Source organism: Oreochromis aureus, linkage group 16, assembly GCF_013358895.1.
Source record: "Oreochromis aureus strain Israel breed Guangdong linkage group 16, ZZ_aureus, whole genome shotgun sequence".
In the NCBI taxonomy this organism is placed as follows: Eukaryota; Metazoa; Chordata; class Actinopteri; order Cichliformes; family Cichlidae; genus Oreochromis; species Oreochromis aureus.
The window spans coordinates 18690192-18707163 of NC_052957.1; the positions used below are offsets into that span (position 1 = coordinate 18690192).

Consider the following 16972-nt stretch of genomic DNA (forward strand, 5'->3'; position numbering starts at 1 on the left):
TTCAACAAGAAACTTTCTAAATTCCAGCTGTACACAGATAAACAACAAGTCAGTGGATGTGGTGGAGGAGCAGGATATTTACCTCAAGGGTTGTAGGACACCAAAACAGAGCTAAAGGACGTTTCTTTTCCATCATCTTTGCATAAATGCTAACGAATGCTCTCTTAAAACTTTAATTAGTGTCTAAAAGGTCTCCACTCTCACGGTGCTAATGTATTGCATCAATACATATATTTATATATATATATTTATAGACGGTGGGAGGGCCTCCAGCCTGTGCACCTGGATAAAGTGGAGGCCTGTGTACAGAAGGGCATCTGTTGTAAAATCTTTGCCAAATCAAGCATGCAGATCATCAGTATTCATCAGTAGTCCCAGTCAACTCTGGATAAAGTCTTTTATAGCCCAGTGCAACGGCACTGAAAGTGCTGATTCATTTCCATTATTTGTATTTATTTATTTATTTATTTTATTTGGCTGAGTCAGAAATTTCTGCATAGATTAAAAGAGCAACAAGCAAACAATTCATGGTCAGATACTAATAACATTAAGTGACATTTTGTAAACACTATGAAATGCTACCAGACTTTTATTTATTTTCTTCTGCTCTGAAGCAGAAAATGTCTGGTGACCAACCAGCTGCTGTTACAGTATCTTCATCTTTCCTCATCTAAGCAACGTAAACTTTAGCGTTTGTTATCTTTCAGTTTCTTTTGATGTATTCCAGCCCACACAAAAATATGCCCTTAAATTTTTTTGCAATCACAAAAGGTTATATAAGCTGTGATTTTGTAAATGGACATGTGGTGGTGCTTGAACCAAAATCACATTCAGTGGTCGTTTTACTTACCATCTGTCCAACATCTGGGCACAGCACTTGCCCTCTCCTGACAGTAGTGAAGTCATGACGTGCTAAACTGACCCCGGTCTTCTAATTTTCTTTCTGTTCGTACTCTGAGCAAAAGCAGCTGCTTTTTACCCATTCTGCTTCATTAATAATTCAAGACCCCTTCTCCTTGTTTACTCCTCATGCAAAATTCCTGCCAGAGTGAATGGAACAAGCTCGGGCTTGACTAAGATATGAACCCACTTTAAATACCTGGAAATCCAGAAATGATGTGACAGTTGCAGTGACTGCACAAGCTTTTTGTGTTTGTGTGAATACTGTGTGCAAAATATGTACATTTGTAAAGTGTTTCCCATAGAAAGCATTTTAAAAAGATGTCTAAATGCTCTAAATTACTCCCTACCTCTGCACCTTCCCTCTGTTTCATAACTCATTAATGTTATCTCTTTCCAGCACGAGATGGAGACAATCGTGCTATAGGAAAAACACTCCCCTAATGGTGTTCATTTCTGGCCCATTACCTGTTTTATTAAATCAAACTAAAACAGATAACCCCCATTAACACTTTACTGTAGTACCATAACTCACATATGACCCTGCTGTAAGAGAAGCAAAGGCTGAACAGGATATTGGCTTTCTGTATCTCATAAATTTTGTTGTAACTCTTTCCATTTGGTGGTGAGAATCGCACAAATCTGAGGTATCCTAAGTGCTTTAGTGATAACAATAAATTACAAACACTTTATCTTGTAAAAGAAGCATTAAGAGGGGAATCTCTTAACATTTTTCAGGGCTTGGCTTTGCATAGAGCACTGTTTCATTATGTTTGACAGATCTGGTGTAAGCAGCATCTAACAGAAGTAGTAGAAGCACATCAGATCACAGCATAAGCACAGTTCAAGTAAAATATAGGACACTCTACTGCAGAGTGCTAGAAGGGAAATTTACATATATATTATTACTTTTCTGACTCTAAAGGAGCCCCAACTGCCAGAAATCACGGAGGAAATGTAATTTCGATGGATTGCATGTTACTATATATATAATGAGGAAAAAGTGAGCTTAGGTATTTGCCTCTAATTAGATGAGACTACATCAGTACGATGTCAAAAGACGTCAGGCACTTTGCCCACCCCCACTAAATATCCAGTTTAAAGTAATCTAAACTTTCTTGTGGTTACAGTTACAGCACTCTTTAAAAATGATTATGGTGCAGTTTTATATGGAAAAGTCTTGGGCTGATTGGGACAACATGTTCAACTATATTGAACCAAAACCGCAATGTTTCTCCAACCTTAAACGTCCTGCTTTTTGTTGCTTAAAAGCTAACCACAGACGTGTGGGTATCCCTCCATAAAACCTCTTCTGCATCAATACAGTGCATAAATGTGGCAACCCCGTAAATTAAAAAAGAGAAAAGATTCCTATAACAAACTCCAGCCAGCAATTGTGTTGCTCACCGGGGTGGCTTGAGGAACTGGACTGAAATATATACAGTACATCTTAGAGCCTCATCTGGAATTGCACATACTGCACTTAACTATGCAAACATCCATCTTCCATGTGTAAGTGTAGTATCAAGGCAATACAATTGCTTGCCGTCATGCAAGTAAGCAGCACATGGGATGTTTATAGCCTCAGAATGAGCTGGACCTGAAGGCACAGGACTGCAGGGACCCCCAGACTCACTGTGTAGCAATTACTTTTATGGTGATCTGGAAATGGCATGTGTTTTAAAGTGGAACAGCTAAAATTTTTTGATTTATTTGCACTTAGTTTTTTAAACATATATCCAACTAAGGTTGCAGGGGGTGCTAGGGCAAATAGCAGTGTATAACTGTATGTGAAAGGCCAGCTGCACCCTGAGCTGGTTGCAGAGGAACAGGTAGCCATTCATGCTCATGTCCACAGCTACAGCCAACTGAGAATCAACATGTAACCTAATAATTTTTTTTTTTAAGCGGGCTTTTGCACTGTGAGGAAACTAAAGGACCCTTAGAAAGCTTATGTAAGTGCAGGGAGAATATGCAAAACGCCACACAAAAAGGCCCCAACTGTCAAGCACCAACAGTTTAAAACCTGTAAAACCCGTTAAGCAAATGCACAATCCTTACCAACATTAATTTTTTTCCTAATCTAAATCTATTAGCACTCAATAGTATTGTATAGGGAAAAAAAAATGACAAGTTATCTAGTATTTGATCCTGAGCCTGACAGTGTTACAGGACTGCGAGGCCAAATCAGCTCTTTTTTAAGCCAACTGCTCTTTTATTCTGAGTCACTGCTCTACTTTAGTTTCTGATGTTTCTGAATACCTTTCAATTAAATCATCTCACAAGACATTGAAATTTGGGAGCACACATGCTCATAAATGCTTGATCGGGACCTGCATACAGGATGATCAAGAGCAAAAGAATCCATTTCTCAGTTAGTCAGAAGCTGTCTCATTCTTTCACTGCAGATGAGCAAGTTAGCAAGGGTGAAATGAGCCATAACTAGGCTTTAACATCAGGAATGTATTGACAAAGTTCAGGGCAGATAGTTTGGGCTTGTGTGTGGAAAATCTTTCACACCAGAACAGATAGAGAGGCCATAGCTCTGGTGAGGCGACTACCACACGCTGAGTGCTGAAAGATCACGGCAGACTCTCAGACAAGAAGGAGGCCGGGAGAGTATCATTAGCAGAGCACTGACTAGGTTGACCTTTGGATATCCCTGCACAGCTTTCTTATCGCAGTCATTTATTATAGTCTGACATAAATGCACTCCTGGTTCAACAACGTAGACTGCTGATTTGCTCTTCAGCTCCCAATATAAAACAGCAACACAGCTTGTCAGCAAGACTACACTGTCCCAAGGTTACTACAGCTGGTGGCGTGACTTAACGCTATAAAAGGAGGTCAAGACACTGAAAATATGTAGACAAGGGTTGATGAGTTGTTTTAAAACGTTAGAAAGAGCAGGCACATACTCAGAAACAAAGCTAACACAGAGTTATTGTTATAGGTAAAAATATTAGAGTTTTGGTACTTTCAATTATGAGGATAACATTATCAGTGACTATTGAGAAAAAAAAATATTATCCATTTCCTCAGGATAGGAGGGAACACTGGAAGGAACTGCATCAACACTTCTGCCCTCAGGCAAAATGAGCATTGACTTTGGCCAAGGTACCTCCCATTTGGCCATCAAGATGATATTCCTTAATGAGCCTGTCATCCCATTAGAGGGGTGTGCACTGGCTAAAGAATTTATTGCATGAACATGGAAGTTTGCAGGTCAAGCACTGGGCATGAAAATCCCCCAAACTGCTTAGTTTGCATCATCTTGGAACAGTTTTGCAATTTGGTAGCAACACGGCTGCTAAAAAGATATTAAATCCACATTTGTATATTAATCTGGTGGCATTTTTGAAGGACTTGAACTGTTTCCTGTTTGTTCTTGCATCATTTAATGCGAAAAGACGTGAACTAATCAAGGCTTTTCATCTGACCCTGAAAATAAAATCTGTTTCCTTTTCCTTTGGTTTTCAGTATGACAATAACTGGAAAATGCGTTTTCCTTTTTATACTAAATCGTACCTCATGAACTATAGCTGAACCACGCCTGTCCAAGAGTTTAGCGTATATTAGACGTGGCAGCTGGGATTAACGATGAAAAGCGATACTTACTTGTCTTTTTAGCTGAAGATTGATGATTCTTTGGATGGATTTATTCAAACTGTGTAGCAAAAGCTTTTTCTCAACCACATTCCATTTTTTTAAAAAGTTTAAGAAAAAATAAACAATCATTTGGGGTGAAGAAGAAATCACTGAAGCAAAATATTTTGTCTGCATTTAATATAGAATAATACACATGTTACACATTACCGTGTCAAAGGAATGCCTCTGTTCTTGTAGACACATGTTTGCTTCTCAGCTTCTTTCGAATTGCCACATGAAAAAAACATTTCAGTGTAACAGCTTACATATGTAACCAATCACATGAGATGTGCTCTGTGTCAGCATATAAAAAAAAGAAAGAAAGAAAGAAAGAAAACATCCTGATTCGTACAATAGACATCAGGTCGACTGTATTATTTACATTTTATAACATGTAAAATGTCATCTTTTGCTGTCATGCCCTTTCATACACAGCAATAGGCATTCGTAATACCTGGACACCTCCACACACACACACACACACACACACATGTACGCACATGCAAACGTGATGATGTTTTTGTTATTTGGTTGCCAATAAACACTTGGGTGTTGCCTGTATGAGAGGAATAAAGCTTTTCATTTATTTTGGTCATAAGGTTTGCGCTGTCTGCGGCCTGTGTGATAACCCAGCAGGATTAATACCACATGGACATGTGTATCTCACTAGCACAGATACAAGATAAGAGTGACAGCAATGAATACTGTATAATGCCTTCCAGAACAGTCAGAAGCGACATGCATCTCCTCTTTGAGCTCAGTAGTCACAGCTGATGGTTCCAGACTGATGGTCTGGAAAGATTTACGACCAAAATAAAACTGAGCCGTGAGGTTAAAGTAGGAGGGTAGGTTAAGTTGAGCTGAGCTAATCAGCAACTTGCTGTGTTTATGTTTAGTTTAGAAATGTGAGAATAGCATTAATATCATAAATTCAGTCAGAGTGAAAAGTCTGTCTTTCAAAAGAGTTGAAGTGTTCCTTTAATAGGTAGAAACCTAAAAAAGTCTTTTGTCTTATTTGTAGGCTTTTTTGCTGATATGAGAAGAGGTTGTGGTCAATAACACAGCAGGACTTAAATACTGAAGCAGCACTGTATGAAGTGGAGCTCTGAGCAGAAATCAGTGTGTGAAGACATTTAAGAGGAAAACTGATTTAAACACATATAAATACAACTATAAACAAAGATATATATACATTGAATACGCATACAAACTTACAACAAATACAATTTTACATGCACAGCAAAAACAATGACTTAACACATTTACAATCACTGGTTTGGCTTTACAATGATACTAGCTACATGATTTCTGTAACAGATTTTATAATAACATTGCTTTCCAAGTGCTTTTCAATCAGTCCACCAGAGATGAAGTCTCACGATCTTCAAGCTTTTCTGTGACTCTAGCATTTTCTCTTTTCATTGTCTTCTAATGTCAAACATAATGCTGAAAATAGACAGAACAAATCAGCTATAAAATAAGTTTACACTGAATTAAAAGCTTCATTAAATGCTTTGCAGAGATTTGTAACTTTTAAATCTGTGGTGGGTTTTCTACGGCTACAGCAGAGTACTCGGCGTCAGACACGTTCGAAGCCTCAATAAGACGTGCCAGGCCCGTCCTCGTCGAGTATTTGAAAATGAAGGCCTTCATGAGGTCATAGCGATAGTTTCTGTTGATGAAGTTGTAGAGGATGGGGTTGAAACAGCAGTGAAGCAAGGACAGGCACTGGGTGAGATGTAAGGCCACGAAGATCACATTCTCCAGGCCACAGGTCAGCGGCACTACGCCCAGCTGTGACAGAGAGTCAACCAGAAGGACACCGTGGTAGGGCCCCCAGCAGGCCAGAAAAACCACAATGTAAGCTAGGATCACCCTGTGGCTCACGCAGCGCTCCCGCTCCACTGGGGAAGACGATGAAGTAGAAGAAGAGGAAGAGGAGCGAGCGAAAGCTCTGGCCAGCAGCACGTAAAACACAGCAATGATGGGGAAGGGGAAAACAAAGCCAAGCAGGATGAAGCTCAGCTGCACCCCCACCATCCACTCCCTGGGGTTCTCCTCTGGGTACTCAGGCCTGCACAGCATGGTGTCCCCGTGTGCTGACTTCACAGCATGCAAAAAGTAGGTCTCTGGCAAAGAGGCCACCAGAGCCAGAAGCCACACCCCTACACACGCACCACGGCGGATCAACTTCCTGCGTGCACCTCCCTCATCTGCATGCTGCGTCACACTCAGGTAGCGATCCACACTCATGCAGGCCAGGAAGAAGATGCTCCCGAAAAGGTTGACGGTGAAGAGCAGGTGCGTGAGTTTACATGCCACTTCACCAAAGGGCCAGTGGCCATGCTGGGCCAGTGAGCTCACCCATATAGGCAGAGTAGCGCACACGCAGAGGTCCGCAACTGCCAGGTGTGCGATGTACATGTGTGTCTCGTGGCGAGGGCTGGAGTCTCTTTGCGCACGGATGTTGACCCAGAGGACGAGGGCGTTAGCGGCCAGGCCGACGATGAAGATGAAAGTGTAGAGGACGCACATGGAATTCAGCAGAGCCGTACGATTGAATGCTGTTGCACACACCATTGTTTCCACACTTGTTATGTTGCTGAATGTGTCAGAGAAGTTGAGCTCATCAAGAGAGTCCCACGGGATCTCCATATCATTCATTTTTCAGCACTTGGAGAGGACAACAGACCGCTGGGAGGTAACACACACCGCCTCTGATTGGGACAGAGCCTGAAAAACATGACAGTAAATTATAATTTCTTGTAACATGTATTTATTTTGATAATGACACAGTGAGAGGTTTTTCAACAAACCTTCGGGTATTATATTTAAGACCTAAGGTTCTGTTGCATAAAGCCTGGCTTATTTTACTCATGTGCACTGAATGAACTAATAAAACACAAACCCACTTGTGGTATGCCACCAGATCCCAAAGAATCTTAATGCGGTTAACTTGTTAAAACACTGCTTTCATGACTTAATAGAGGCTCTCTGTTACCGTGTCACAAACAGTGGGATTTTCTATGATTGATGTGCAGTCAGGGGGCAGCACAATAAATGTTTACATTAGCTCCACTGGCTCAGAGTGCAGATTAGACACAAGGAAGTCGGATCGAGAAGTCCAAACAGGGTGTATTTCCTGGACGTTCCGGGCATTCCAAGATAAAGCAGTGGTCAGGGTGGGAAACCTGATGCCAGAGCCTTGTTTGTTTTCTGCTCATAAAGCAGGCAAAGATCAGCTGTCACTCCACAGATGATCAAAGAAAAGGCAGCTCGTAACTTTGAATACGTCATTCTGCAACATCTGAATCTTATAACGCAGCAGCACATGGCACACACACACAGACACACACATTTTTTAAAAAGAGGCTTCACACACTCAGCAAATAAGGTGACTGAAACCGTATACAAGATTAAAGAAGTATCAGTCTGGATCACCTTGGTAAGTCTAAAACCTGGCGTGATTTTGTTCACCCTGGCGGACCACCAAAATATTCGCCCTTACATGGTCTTCATTCACAGTATTCTGCTGTGATGTCTCTCTCAGCTAACTGTCAGCTTGACACAGTGTGAAAGATCAGAGGTGAAAGGTGATACATCAAAACCAGAACACAAGAGGCTTAACCCCGCCGTCGCCCCTGACTGACTTGTACGCCCACAGAGTGAATTGTGCGCGGAGACCAGCGGGAAGGCTTGACGCCTTCAGAATGGTCCGACCACAGTAAACATGGAGGTCACCAACCACTGCGTGACACAGCACGCCACAGAGCTGTGAAATGTGACCATATCAGACATCTGTCTGTGTAAGAAAACGGTGCTGTACATATAATAATTGGCACCAATTCAAAAACGATGATGAACAAAAAGACAAGTTGAATTTTAGTCTAAACAAGGACAGCTGGAACATATTAAGATGTGCAGCTGTCTAGGGAGGGTTATGTCTGCTCTCGAAGCCTGCAGTCAGTTTGATTATTTATTTTCATTTTATGTCACTTTACACCTCTGCCGTGACAAATTTTGGGTAATATTGGTCAGCCCAGTTTATTTTGCACCATTTTGCTTTTAAGCTGCAGGACTGGTGGCAACGTTTTTAAATTACTGAGCAAAACTTTGTGAAAATATTTGATTTTTTAAAGATTTTGCATCAGTATGATGGCATGATACATTTTTTAAGCAATACCATACATTAGAATGAGTTAAAAAGGAAATTCCAATCAAAATAATAATAATAATAATAATTTATATGTAGTATTAAATTACATGTAACAGAAAGGGGTACCTAAGGGATTTTTGGTTTTAATATCAACATCAGATAAAAGGCTCTGTGGTAATACTGAATGTAGGCGGTTGATCCAGCATTACTTCCAGCATCCATTTCTATTATTGCTTTTACATTATAATAAGCTGAAGTCCTACCTTTAGCATGGCCTGGGATAAAACAGTTTAAAAAGATGTCACGTATCGTACATTTACTTTTACTTTCAATTATTTGCGATGGCATGGAGACCCATTCATCCTGGAGGGATTTCCAAAGTGTAATCCCCCACAATTGTTTCTAATTCCCTCATATTGTATGGAAAATACCTGCAGGTGCCAGGTAGCTCCGCGGGCTTCAAGCTAATTAACCTTTTAACACCCACACTGTTAGATAACGCAGACAGCGCATGAAGCCCCTCTCTATCTCTCCGTCTCTGTCTTACTCGCTGTATCGCTCAGTGTACCTCTTTTCTCTCCCCCAGCTTTTCTTCTCCAGCTTTTCTTCCTTTATTTAGCTCCCCACTATCCACTTACAAATTAGGTTAAAAGTCTTTTGTATCTCAATACACAAAAAATAAAAGACAGGGAGGACCATTTTCATGTGCAAATGCTGCCCACACGGATCGTGCAGGTGCAGCATGTTTGTCACAAGTTTCTCCTGTCAGGCTCGATTTACAGTCCACAGTCTGTAATCAGATATTTGCTGTTTAGGACAGGACGTTAGGTTTCCGCGTAGATGAACAGCAAAAGTGTTGTTTTGTGCGTCATTACGCACAAGCACTAAATCCAAGTTGCTTCTGACGACAGACATGCAATGTCATTGTTTTCATTGTTGATTTATATCACACGTGAAACAAACGTCTGTTATCAGATTTGAGCTTGGTATACAGAAGCCCGACTCCAGATTTGAATAGGGGAGCAAACAAACAGATTACAGACAGGCTGGAAGGATTGAGAGCAATAAAATGGCTATTATTATAAACTGTTTATGTTTCACGAACAATTAAGCAATACTTTCCCCTCTTCTGGCATTTTTTATAACAATAAACAGTCGATAAAAGTGTCAAAATGTAATAAATAGAACAGAAACAGTTGCTGGTATAAGAAGTAAGCGGTCAAAGTTACGTCGCGCATTTCAGAAGAATTTGTTAAGAGGTATTAAAAGTTGAAAAAAAGAACACTTTTCCTGCCACACAGCTGCTTATTAAGCACCCTACCTGTCTTTCTTCTCTTTTTCTCCTCTCTCGACGAGCAGGTTTATTTGCGATAACCCCTGATGTTAAAAGGATAACTTCAGATCCACCGCAGGAAACTTGCGTGCGCTTCCCTCCGCCTCCTTCAAATGAATGCGAGCCTCCTGTTCTGCACTTGCTGATACTCCTAGCTACGCCTCCAAGGCTGGTCCTAAACAGCTATGCGTATTGACATGGCATCGCCAAGCGTTCAATCAACAGTCAGCAGCCCAGCCAGTTTCGGTTTAGCCCCACTGTTGTTCCCTTAATTCAGCTAAACGGTTAAAAAAGAATATGTAAAACTGGCAAATATTATTTCAGTTGCAAGTTTGAAATGACATGCAGGTTTTGTATGTCTTCACTGTAACAATGTACTGTAATATTATTATTCTGTTATCACATTAGCCAATACCAGTGTTGGGACTAACGCGTTATTAAGTAACGCGTTACAGTAACTACGTTATTATTGTGGTAACGAGCACGGTAACTAGTTATTATGCCAAAACCAGGAACGCGTTACTCGTTACTGGGATTTAGATAGGCTCGTTACTCGTTACTTCGTGTGGTGGATATCGCGGAGCTTCCACAGATTCAATAACATTAGCAAGTGGTGGAGGCCAGCAGGTGGATGAAGGAAAAGGGAGGCAAGAGGAGAGACCCGAAGCGGCCGCCGGTGTCAGGTGAACTGAACTTCAGGTAAGAAGTTATGACCTGCAGTCTATCGGAGTCAGATATAAACCAAGTTTAGGTGGAGTTTATTTTCGGTATGCTGACTTTTTCGTACTGCGTACTAGCTAGCATGACGGAGTTTCTATACAGCTGTGTGGGTGCTATGTTACTGATGTTGAACTTTATTTTGTTCATACGGTTAATTATTAGAGTTGCCAACCGTCCCGTAAAAAACAGAATCGTCTCGTATTCAGAGAAAATATTACGCGTTTCGTACTGAGGTGAAAAGGAACACAGTTTGTCCCGGACTTCAGCTACAATGAAAAAGACAAAGCTGAAGCTGCACAGCTGCCTCTTCTTCTCTCATTCTCTCCTCTCCCGTTTCTACTTCAATCACGAAACTGATCAATGATCAGCTGATCGGCTTTTCTCTCTTGTTTATTTATCGCCCACTTTGCGCCAGAAAGAGGAAACCAGCGGATGTCGCGTTAAACAACAGCAGCACGTTTAAGCTTGATCAGCTGTTGTTAGAATTTATTTAATATTAATTTCTAGTATCAGCTGATGTTTGCTGGAGCCACAGCTGTAAAGCTGCTGGTCATGATATCGGTTTGGATATGTGGTGAGAGGGAAACATGCAGATGAAACCAGGAGATGTCCTTACTGAATCATCAGAGCTGAACAGGTGATGGAGAAACAGGTTTACCTTTTAGGTGACATGAATGAGTTGAAGGGAAGTTATGAACTGTTTCTGAGAGACAAATAACACCAGGATCCTTTTCTACGTAGCTGACAGCTGGTAACTGTGCAGGGGTGGGTCTAGCAAAGTGTGTCCAGGGGGCCAGGTAGGGCATTAACAGGGAAAGGGGGGCACAAGGAAATACTTTTCTTTATTATTCTCATTTAAAATGTCTTGCTTTTAAAAAAATAATTATCTGAGTCTTACAACAAACAATTGATAGATTGATACATATATACCATCAGAACAGTGTACATCACTGTCACAACAGTGTTTGTTTTCATTCAAAGGCTTTATGATTTTTCCTATAATGGCGGGCCGGTCTCTAGTCAAAATGCCCGGGACGATTGTTTTGTCCCAGTCCAGCTCTGTATGCAGCTCATCTGCAGTCTGGTGTTACCTACATCTTCCTATTCAGAAGGCAGAATGTCCAAGTTCTGAGTACAATCAAAAGCACCACGACTGCAGTTTTTGTGTTGGATGTAAAAAGCAGGCTAGAATCATGGCGGCGGTCAATGACGGTCCAGGCGTGGGATTTCTCTCGTGGAAATGTGCACATTATTTTTTCCTTTCTGTTGGTAGGTGGCACAGTGCACTTGTGGCAAGTAAGCAAGCTAGAAGACTGGCAGTCTGGCTGGGTATCCAGTTAGGGAAGCAACACATTAACAAGAGAATTCTGAGTAAAACCAAAGTTACTTTCCCTAGTAACTAGTTACTTTGAAAGTAACGAGTAACTTGAAGTAACTGAGTTACTTTTTTAGAGAAGTAACTAGTAATGTAACTAAGTTACTAATTTAAAGTAACTTACCCAACACTGGCCAATACAAAACATATGATGTATTACTTATTAATAATAATATTATTATTATTTTATGTAGACCATGACAATCATTTTTACATTTTGGATATTAAACGTCCTAAAAATCTTCACGCAACATTTACCTTTAACTTTATGCTGCATGTGCATTGTTTTTCTGAGTAATTATGCATAGTATATTAGCTGTAGCTGTTGTATTGTAGCTGCATTATATTTTGCCATGATTGGCATTTTTGGAAAGCAGTTAGCATATATGAAAAATCTGATAAGATATATAAACACTACCTGTTCAGATGGTTCACACAGAACTCATAGGAGTCAACATTATTGGCAGATGGTCAAAGTGTTGTTGTTGAGGGGGGGGGGTTGTTTTTTTGTTGGTTTTTTTGCTTATGGGCCTATCTTCACTATTTTTCCTTCAATTCACTGGAGCTTTATTTATATTTAAGGAAGTCACAACAGAAGTAATCTCAGTGCACTTTTAGGTCAATGACTGCAGTTTTGGCAGCAGGAGGAGTAAAAAAAATATCTTTTTTTTAAACAGGAAGAAGCCTACAAGTGAACCAGACTCAGGTAAGGAGACCATCTGCCTCGACCGGTTAGGTTGAGAGTAGATCGGAGAAACAAAAGATAAACACCGATAACAAAAGACAATAAACACTTGGCGGTTTGGTGGGGCCTGTAAGCGTAGATCAGGAACATCCAGCTCTAGAGCTCGCAGAAAGAGAAAGGGAGAGAAATGCAACAGTACAACTCCGTGAGAGAGAAGATATTAAGTTAATAATATCCAAAGGAGGTCCAGCAGTTACACAGCTCTGGAATGGAAAAGGTTCTAAATGTTAACATACCCTTCCAGTTTAGTGTCTTTGTGTTGGGAAACACTGATTTTCATTTGAATAGAAATGGATACTGTAACAAATAACTATTTGGTTTCTATTTGAGTACACACACACACACACACACACACACACACACAAACACCCCACCCCCTCTACTCCCCACACCCCTCACTCCCACCCCCCACCCACCCACACACACAAAAGAAGAATAGATAGCAATTGCTGATCTTATACATCTAATGAAAAAGATCACGTACTCGCACTGACAGATGGAAAAGTTTGTCAAACTATGGACCGAATGTGTCTGGAGACACAACAGACACAGACACTGGCAGGGCAGTCACAGTAACTCTTCCACCTTGTAATACAGAGATGCATGTATATTGTTATTGTAACTATCTGAAATTTTTGGAACTAATGGGGTGTGTCAAATACTGCTATAGTGCTAACTGTTACTTCAGCATCCTTTGTTCCTGTTAAATAACGTCCAAAGGATATTATTTTTAAAGAAACCATTAGAAGAAATACTTTGTAATACTGGTACTGGTAATACAGTAAGTTTATGAATATGTAATATGCCCATTGTCCAATAAATAAAGAATTTAAATATATCCCCAAAGGAGCATACAAATGCACTAAGAGTGCAAGAAAGAAGCAGTGATCAGTGCATCAGGGAGGTCTCCCAGCAGCACAGGCCTACAGACACATGGAACAAGTTTGTCTTCAAGGCTTTCTGCCAAACAGGTTTTTCTAATACTTTTAACTCAAACGCTGATATTTTATAAACTCAACCAAGTAGCTTGTATGCTTCTATCAGCCAGGTGCACTGAAATATTTTATAGTGTGGACTTTGGAGGAATTGAACAGGTGGACACCACACATCAGTGTCTTCAATTCAGTATTTAAACGTGAACTACGGTCATACTATCGCCTTCTGCTCATAAGTTATGATGTTGGATAATGGCCAGATTCTTTTTTCTTTCAGGACAATTTCACATATAGCAATTTTAGTTTTCACTGGTGTGAAATTATGTCATTATTATTCTTGAACTATGGCCAAAAATATGTTTTCTGAGGTCACAGTGTCGTGTGACTTGCTGCTCTTTGAGTCAAAGGGAACATTTGTTCAAAAAATTGAAAAAATCCTTTCAAGGGACAGAAGAGATATCATGCTCCCAAGAACGAGATGAACGAGAGGTAATGGCTGTTGGCGTGAAGGCAAAAAAACAGAGGAAGTCTAAAAACAATGGTATCATACGCTATTTGAACCCCAGTGTCCTGGGTTAAAGTCCCATGTGTTACGCCAACTTTCCAACTTCCCACAGTAGACTTAATCATTCTTTCAAAGTAAAAGCCCTTCATTTGTTTTAGTAGCAATTTCACAAACTGCAGTGAGACTGTGTTGGTACAAAGAATGGTCTCTAATGGAAAGAAAACTGGTAGAAATCATTAAAACATGATGATATGATTGGAAAAATGATTAAAACATATTTGTTATTATTTCAAAACTCCCATTTTACACTAATTCATACAGCAAAATAAATTACACTGGTTTTTTTATGTATAAAACAATTACAACAAGTACATCCCAGTACTGAGGATAAAATCATTATATTCAGCAGACATATTCATATGAGGCCAACTCCCTGCCGCACCCCGCCCTAGTCAACTAAATATGAAACCAAAGTTGCAGACATTCAGTAAATCAATTTTACTGTATTCAGCTTCCACCCAAAACCCAGACATGGGTCAAACCCACCATTCAGCCCCACAAAGATAACTGAAAACACCCTCTGAATAATGACAGTTACATTTTTGTCCAGTAATTTCTGTGTTTCAGGTTCATTTTGAACAATCCGACCAAATCAGGATGCAAAGGGGTGTTGCGGGTGTTGTCTGCTTTTGTAAAGAATTCATGAAATGCAATGCTAGCATCAGCTGCAAAAGGTTTTTTTCAGTTTTACTTCAGTCTTTATCCTCTTATTTGACTCTTACGCTGTCTCATTTCAAGAATGTTCTTTGAAAACGCCACAAAGCAGCGTGGGAGGTTCGTGTGTTTGTTGAAAGCTTCTGCTCACCTGCAACTCTGGTGGCCTCACAGCTGCTTTTGCCACCACCAGAGCAATTAACCCCAAGTTCAATACAAAGACGGGACCACAAAGAGAGTCAGAAACTGTGGGATTTATCTAAGGAGTCCACTGCAAAAGGATATTTGCTTTGTCAAATCATAATAATATACTTTGATCGAGCTCAGAGGGAAGTAATGTCTTTGATGTTGTGTTTAATGAGGGAAGTATTGACTTAACCAGGTACAGAGTGTCCAGCCTATTTCTTTATGAAAATGATATTGTTGACCTGTTTGGGTCACCAATTGGGCTAAAGTTTATTATGACTGCATGCCTTGTATACAGCAATGAAATACAGCCAGCAGGCTACTCTGACCTCAGTAAAGAGCAAAGTAGTGAAGTCAGTTTCAATAAGGCTTTAAAGAGAGTTCCCACTACGCACGCATACCCATTGTCCTCCATATCAGGAGCATCAGGGGGGGATTTGTAAGCCTTTCTGATAAGCATCCGTAGCCCCGCAGACTGCTGCCAACCTCTGTTCTGCTGTCCTCATTCACAGGGAAGCCAGAGTGGGAACAGCAGGGGTGGCTGGGTGTGTGTATGAGTGTGTGTTGTGTACTTTCTGCTTTCAACATGCTTTCTGCCACAAAAAACATCCTTAATGAAGGTGTAATGAGTAAAGAATTCACTTAGATTACATTAGAGACATTTTGACTTTATTTACTTAAAAACATCTTCAGCTCATGTCTTCATTTGGTTCATTTTAGCCGCTGCCATGATGTTTACTGCATATGTATGTCTGAGAGAGAGAAAGAGAGAGAAAACATCTAAGAGAATTTCCTTCAGAAGTTCATTTGGTTGAGAAGAAAGCATAAAGTATTCGTCATCAAGTCCAGAAAACCTGGTAAACTAAGGGAAAGGCCTGTATCTAAAACGATGTGTGGTTAATATTGTGGATCTCTAAAGTAAGTAAATAGGAGCCATATTTTTAAATAATACTCTGACACAGTAGTTGTTAGTTTATAAGTGACGTGTATTTTTTCCACTGTCCTCAAGTGGTCAAGTATTACTTACCTCAGCTTTAATGCTTGTGTTATTCCACGTCTGATTCACTAATCCCACACCTAGCACGTACCAGGCTACACGTGGAGTCCACGATTAATCGTTCCTTCTCATGCTATACAGACTATAAAACTCTTTTAGACAGGTTTGTTTGCTAAGGGAAAAAGGTTAAGTAAAATCGGCTTGTCTTTGCCAAAATTCCTGAGACGCAGCATTTGACTCTTCATTTGCACGGGCTTAAATAGAGACATCCGGAGTTATCTGTTTTGATAAAGGCTTGCTGTTTTCAATCATTCAAGCACAGTTTTTGAGAGATATTTGCTCATTTAAATCAAGATGAAGCAGAATAAACTGTCAGGAGATAAGTGGATTGAAAAAGAAAGGGATGCTCAAGAGGGAAAACGGTGAGGAGGAACAAAACGGAGAAAGACTGCATCAGTTATTGCAAATGACGGCTGTTTGCATTGTCTAGCCCTGCTTCATGGTGGCGGGTTTGACCGACACGTTCTTTTTTCTTGCAAATGTCCGTTCAAAGGGTACCTCTCAAACTTTCTCCCCACCACATTGTTACAGTCGACCTCCCCTCCTGCTCAGAGGCTCCCCCGTGTACTTCTCTACACCCGCACATTCCAGCTTATCCACTGCTCCAACCTCACTCATTTTTCACTTAATTACTTATTCATTTACATTTATCTTTCAAGCCGAGAAGGACCTGCGTGAGTGAAGCTGAAAGCAGCTCG

General features: G+C 40.4%; 1 protein-coding gene across 1 annotated transcript; it reads right to left on the minus strand.

Annotated features, from left to right (window-relative positions):
* Positions 1 to 4669: 4669 nt before the first annotated feature.
* ackr3a (atypical chemokine receptor 3a) lies at positions 4670 to 10182 on the minus strand. The gene is made up of 2 exons (XM_031738592.2): positions 10026 to 10182; positions 4670 to 7281 (listed from the first exon to the last, which is right to left on the minus strand). The coding sequence occupies exon 2, from the start codon at positions 7210 to 7212 to the stop codon at positions 6082 to 6084; it is 1131 nt and encodes a 376-aa protein (XP_031594452.1). The 5' UTR covers positions 7213 to 7281; positions 10026 to 10182; the 3' UTR covers positions 4670 to 6081.
* Positions 10183 to 16972: the final 6790 nt, after the last annotated feature.

What these genes read in the sequence shown, in the direction of transcription:
- ackr3a (XM_031738592.2), bottom strand. Translation starts at nt 7,212, where the DNA reads ATGAATGATATGGAGATCCCGTGGGACTCTCTTGATGAGCTCAACTTC.